At 57.0% G+C, this 6,292-nt stretch overlaps 1 protein-coding gene and 1 long non-coding RNA gene across 2 annotated transcripts in view; one reads left to right on the plus strand and one right to left on the minus strand.

Annotated features, from left to right (window-relative positions):
- GABBR1 (gamma-aminobutyric acid type B receptor subunit 1) overlaps positions 1–4,071 on the minus strand; it is a 37,622-nt gene extending 33,551 nt beyond the window's left edge. Inside the window, exons 1-4 of the mRNA XM_019508340.1 lie at positions 3,971–4,071; positions 2,877–3,080; positions 2,366–2,554; positions 2,099–2,113 (exon numbers count right to left, since the gene is read on the minus strand). Of these exons, the coding sequence (XP_019363885.1) occupies positions 2,099–2,113; positions 2,366–2,554; positions 2,877–3,080; positions 3,971–4,046 (484 nt within the window). The 5' untranslated portion in view covers positions 4,047–4,071. The remainder of the gene's footprint in view (positions 1–2,098; positions 2,114–2,365; positions 2,555–2,876; positions 3,081–3,970) is intronic.
- Positions 1–6,292, plus strand: part of LOC109291404 — a 13,576-nt gene that overhangs the window by 4,794 nt on the left and 2,490 nt on the right. The window lies entirely within an intron of this gene.

Here is a 6,292-nt window from a genome sequence, read left to right on the forward strand (position 1 = left end):
GAGGCGGGGGGGATGGAGGGAGGGGGGCTCGCAGCTGAGCTCCCCTCTCCTCTCCCACACCAGGTGCTGGCATTTACCTGCAGCGGTGCCCTGCCTGGTGGGACAGAGGGGGGGCAGGCAACCCAGGCAGTAGGGACAGTATATGGAGCCCTCCCCACTCCCTCCTGCCAGGACTAGTGCACTTCAGGGGCAGCCCCACGCCCGCCCCCACACATGGACACACTTCCTGAGCCAGCATGGGAACCCAGGAGTCCTGGCTCCGGACATGTGCAGCTGTGCCAAGGTTGCACGCAGGTGGACAGCAGTAGGGGCCAGGGCTCATGGCAGGTGATGCCCAGCCTTGGGGGAGGGCAGAGTCCCTCAGTGGAGGGGCAGGAGGGAGGGGAGGCCATTCTCACAGGCGGGGCACCATAGTCCAGATACCTGTGTTTTGGGTAGCTGACAGGAGTGCACAGGGCATAGCTACAGGTCCAGGGCAAGGTCCGGTGGAAGCAGTGGGGGGCTAGGGCTGGGGCACTGGGGGAGTGTAAGCCAAACCCTGTTGCTCCTCCTTATGGTAACTTCCAGATGGACAAATGGTTGACAGGAGCAAGGGACGGACAGGGGGAGGATGGGAGGATACACAGAGGAAAGGACTGCTGCTGGAGGAATGGGCGGAGAGAGAGGGAGGGACGGATGTACGGATGGATGGAGAGGTGTTTGTATGGAAAGATGGATGAATGAGAGATGGCTATGTGTAGGGAAGGATAAATGACTGCAAGGAAGGAGAGAGAAAATGGATGGAAGCAGTTGGATGAATGGGTGAACAGGCTGAGGCCCAGACAGGAAGCTTGGATGAGAGGTGGCTGGAAGGATAGACTGATGAAAGGGGAAATATGGAGACGGACAGAGTGATAGAGAGACACAGGTGAATGGTACACGGATGAATGGAGGGACAGCTAGGAAATGGAGGGATGGAAGTATGGCTAAATGGATGAATAGAGAAAAGATGACAGCAGGAGGCATGCATAGAGGAAAGAGGGAGGCATGAATAGCTGGGAAAATGGATGAAGTGAGAGAGAGAAAAGAAATGGAGGCATGGAGGGAAGGACTCGCTGAATAGCAGCAGAGATGGGGGGAGGGTCTGGCACAGACACACGGTGACCCAGATCAGGCCCCGCTCTGCCAGCAACTGCGCAGATGAGAGCGAAACACTCCCTACCCCAAGGAGCCCAGGGGAGCTAGACCGGGAAGAGCTTCTCCCCCAGTTTGCACATGGGAAAACTGAGGCACAGAAACCTGTGGCAGGGCAGGGGATTCAATCTGGGGGACCTGAGCCCCAGCACCATGCCTCATGCCCAGGACTGTGCTCCTCTCTTTGGGTTGTCATCAGGCCTGGCTCAGGACTCCCAAGGGGGCCCCACATGCAAAGCCAGGCACTGGAGGAGGGGAGGGAAAGAAGAGCCAAGCTGATCTTCCCCTGCAACGTGGTCCTGGAGGTGGTATCCTGTGCATGAGTCCTCCCCACCCTCCCCACCCCAGAGGCTGCATGCACAGGGAAGGGACGGCATGGGGTTGCAGAGAGGGGGACTCCATGCAGATTGCAGCCCTCCCATGCTGTGCTGGGGAGCCCAGGAGCCAGGCTCCAACCACCTGCAAAGAGCATCCCCTGTGGGGGGAGCCAGGGAACAGCCCCCACAGCCACCGAGGACCTGAACCAGGGCGGGGGGACGTGCCCTTGGGACCAAGGGTTTCTGGTTAGTGCCCATATGTCACAGGAGCCTGGCAGTTCGCAGGCCTGTCAAGCCATGGGGGGCTGGCCCCCAGCCATCCTAGAGGTGCGGGTGGCACTCCTGGCCGTGTGTCCTGACAGCTGTCAGTCCGGCAGGGATTCAGGACCCAAGCGGTTTGATGCATCCACCCACCGGGCATTGCCCCCTGCGGGTCAGAACCAGAACCCATGACCCCGGGACCTGCACTGCCCAGCACAGCCACAGGGTGACCCTTGGGCCCAGCCAGAGCCAGATGCTGCTGAGAACAGACACAGCTCAGCTCAGACACCAGGGGAAGGGAAAGGGAAGGGGGAAGGGGAAAAGGGGCCCCAATGACAGACACTCACCGGTGGAGCGCCGCACTGCAGGGGAGAGAAGAAGAGAGAAAGCCTTGTTACACCCATGGGCAGGGGACACAGTACATCCCACAAGGACCCTTCCTCCATGGCCAGCCTCCATCTCCTAAGCCAGTGACATCCCCAATCTCCTTCCCACTCCCCAGAGATGCTCCCCAAGCCCTTCAGTGACCTAACCCCACCCCCCTCATCCTTCAGACACCCCTTGGGCCTGTCTTCCCCCCCAGGAGAGCTCCCCAACCCTCCCCCATGACTCACACTCGCAGATAGGCTTGGGGGAGGTCCAGCGCCCTGCCTTGGTGCAGTTGCTGCGGGAGCTGCCCACCAGGCGGAAGCCAGAGTTGCAGTGATACTCCACCCAGGTGCCCTCCACTGGCACCCGCTCCATGGCCTGGGGCACCGCCCGCCCATTCTCCAGGCTCAGGTGAATCTTGGGGCACATCCTCACTGTGGGGGGAGAGGGCAGAGGGGATCATTAGCACTGGTCCTGGGTCCTGAATCCCAAGATCTCCCTGCCTGGGGCAAGAACTGAGCCAGCACCCACTAGAGGGGAAACAGCTCCAAACCAGCCAGCCCTGCTGCCCCAGGCTACATCAGACCTAGTGTCCTACTAGAGGGGGAAGACCCCCGGCCCTATCCCCTCCTGCTAGAGCCAGGATCCTTGTCGCCCCATGCTTGGGTTAGATTTGAGCTGGCACCTCCTAGAGAGGAAGAGACCATGTCTTTTGCACCCAAGTCTGTTCCAGTGCCCAGAGGGTGGGTGACTCACGGCAGCGGCTGGGGTGGCTCATGTCGGTCCAGGTCCCATTGCGGAGGCACTGGCGCACCTTGGGGCCCACGATCTCGCGGTCAGGCCGGCACACGTACTCAATCTCATAGTTGAAGGGCAGGAAGCGCACAGTCTGCACCTGGTCAGGGGTGAGACCCCGGTACCGGATCCCCCCATCCCGCGGTGGGTGGATGATCTCACAGCCTGGGGGCAAAAACAGGCACACTCAGGAGGGGGGCAGCCCTTGGGCTGGGGCCAGGGGGCAGATGGTGGGAGTAAGGGGGAAGGCTGATTGTGCTCCAGGCCAGCAGGTGAGCCAGTGGCTGTACAGGTGTGTGTATGTACATCTGCCCGCGTCGCCTTTCTGCTCATGTTGTGTTCCTCATGCTCATGTACCTACCTTTGTTTTGTGTAACAGAGAAAGTGTGTGTGTGTGTGTGTGTGTGTGTGTGTAGCAAGTCCCAGAAAGATCCTTTGTATGCATGTTGTATCCCCTAGGCTTCTCCCTGGGTTGTATTCCTCATGGTTGTGTGTTGTATTTCCCAAAACTGTGTGCGTGCTCTATTCCCCGTGTTCATGTCTATGTGTTATATTCTCCGAGGTTGTTTGTGCATTTTATTCTCCATGGTTGTGTGTACTGTATTCCCCATCTTTGTGTCTCTGTGCTGTAACTCCCTATAAGTGTACATGTTTTTTACTGTGTGTGTGTGTGGGTTATTCCCCATGTTAGTGTTGTATTTTCCACCTTCTGTCTGCAGTTCTTTTTGGAGACAAAACCTGTGCATGTGTGTGCACTTGTGTGAGGGAAAGCTGGACAGCCTGAATGAAAGAATCTCTCCTCTGTGTGTACTGAACTCCTTTTGTGTGCATGTGTACATGCAGAGAGTATCCATGAGTGCCTGCATGTGCATGGGTACGGGGGGCGGAGGTGTTGTACATGCATGTGTGTATCCAGGGGTGTTCACGGTTGTGGGCTCCTATGGGATTGTCCAAGCCCACCCCCCAGGGCTGAGCCAGGACACTGGGGGGCAGGATAAGCAGCTCTCCCCATGGCTGCAGAGTGCTACAGCGGGGAGCTGAGGGGTCCCTCGTACCTTCGGTGCTGTTGAGCCGCAGTGCCCCAGCCCCGGGTTCTGTACCTAGTGCCAAACTCAGCAGAAGCAGCAGCATCTGGAGGGGCAAGAAGATGAGGCAGTGAGAAGGGGCCTACCGGAGGGAGGGGTTTGGGCTGCCAGCCCCTCATAGCACCCCAGGCACTCTCTGACACAAGGCTACCCCAGGACAAGTGGCCCAAATTTCCTCCTCCTGCTCCTCCCAGAACCCCTGGCCTCCCACCCACAAGCCCCCTTTCCAGCGCCAGGACAGACCCCCAGCACCCCCCTGGCAGCCTGAGCTCTGTAACCTGTGCACCAGTCAGCACTGAATGTACACAAGCTTTTAATAATAAATCATCACCCTTCTCCCTGTGGGACTTGGCATTTTGTCCCCATGACCTGTCTGCAGGCTGGGGCCCATCTTGCCTGACTCCCCTCAGGCTGATTAGCAGGAGTTTAGCCTGGCTCCAAAGAGCTCATAAATGATTAAGAGCGCTCTAAATCAGAGGCAGGAAGGGATTTGTTTTCATCCCTTCAGCACCCCTGTCTGCTAAGAATAATCAGTAGTTCACAGTATTGCAAATCAGCAGCCTTCACTCTTTTGATGGGTTTATTTCTGCAGTCGTACGGTGCCCCCTGCCTGCCAGCGACTGCACTGGCAGCCCCGTTTGTGGGGGAAAGTCCATTTTGACCTTTTTTTTTTTTTTTTTTTTGCTCCCTGTCGACATGAAAAACATATCTTTCTGCAGAGTGACACTGGCAAAAAATATATATTCTTTGGGGCCAGGCAGAAAGTCCGGCTGCAGGTCAATGACAGCTTTGTGCTCCGACTTCCGCCTGTCACAGAACAATTCATAATGCAGCGTAAAGAGGAACAAGGCTGCGAGCAGAAAGTTGCCTTGACATGAAAAATTGATTTGGAACATGATCCAAACACTTCTTCTCCAGGGTTTTTCTTTTAACCCCTAATAAGGTCCCATCCAAATGGGAAACCTCTCCTGGGAAGATGCTTGTTCAGAACAGCATTTCACTCATGTCGTGTTGCAAAGTTTGGACCTACTCGTGGCTTCATCCTATTAGTCATGAAGAGTACGAGCCAGGAGAGCCCTCTCTTACTGTCACTGTTAGCAGCAGTGGTAATTTGGGGCGCTTTGGCCAGGCTGGCAGGAGGGGGCATTTCCCACCTCACCATCTGACTTATTTTACCCAAGGGTAAACCCCAGCCCCAGCCTGCTGGTCACTAAAGGAACCAAAAGGGCCTTTGGAAGTGGGCACTGCTTGGCCAGGGAAGCCCCTGGCACCCACACATCTCCTCCTCCAGGGCAGCACTGCACAGCACTGCAGCCATCCTCCCTGTGTGGTGCCAGAGGACACCCCACACCACTGGGGCAGAACTGTCAGGCAGCCAGAATGACAGGGGGCATCCACCTGGGGTCTATCCCTGGCTCCAAGAAAAGATTTGGGTCTGGTGGGTTAGAAGTGATTGGATGAAGCAGGACTCTTTGGTTCTGTAGGAGTCTGGGACTGGAAGAGACCTCCTAGGTCTCTGACCCCAGATCCCTGCTGGGAGTCAGGGAGCTCTACTAACTGCCATAGACACACACACCAGAGAAGCAGGGGCAGGAAAAGATGTGACAACCCCACTCCTACTTGCGACACTTGCAGACCAACAGCATCCAGACACAAGGGCAGCAGGGACAGACTTGTGCACCCAGAGGAGAGCTCATTCCTTGCAGCAGCTGGAGGAAGGCAACTAAGACACACACACACACACACACACAGGTATGTGCAAGCATGTGCATGCACACGCATGTGCACACACAAAAGCAGGCCACCACTTGCCTTGCCTACCAGAAAGAAGGGACACACAGAAAGACATGAGGGCTACTGTATTTATTTGACTCCAAGGTGAGATTTCTTTCCCCAGTTAGCATGGGGAGTGGGGGGCTTGTCTTGGATTCAAGTATGGTCTGGGGGAAACAGTAGCTCAGCTCTGGCTTTGGCTCCGAGTTCAGGGCTGAAGCCGGAGCTGAGCTGCCACCTGCCATGCCCCATATTGCGGGGGAGATGGCATGAAGCCAAAGACAGTGCAGGGGAGACCATGAGGGGCTGTGGGGGGGAACTGCAGCCTTTTCCCTGGCATCCCCCACCCCTTGCTCCACTCTTCCCAGCTGCTCCACTTCCTTACCTCCACTCTGGTCCCTCCAGCCCCAACCCAGCCCAGCCTGGAGCTGCACCCCCTTCTCCCTGTTTGGACTGGGCTGAGGCCTGGCCAGGGCTATGCTGCTGCTGATAACCTGGAGATAGAGCAGAGCTGTGGGG

This window comes from Gavialis gangeticus, unplaced genomic scaffold (assembly GCF_001723915.1).
Source record: "Gavialis gangeticus isolate Ggan-Ray unplaced genomic scaffold, GavGan_comp1, whole genome shotgun sequence".
In the NCBI taxonomy this organism is placed as follows: Eukaryota; Metazoa; Chordata; order Crocodylia; family Gavialidae; genus Gavialis; species Gavialis gangeticus.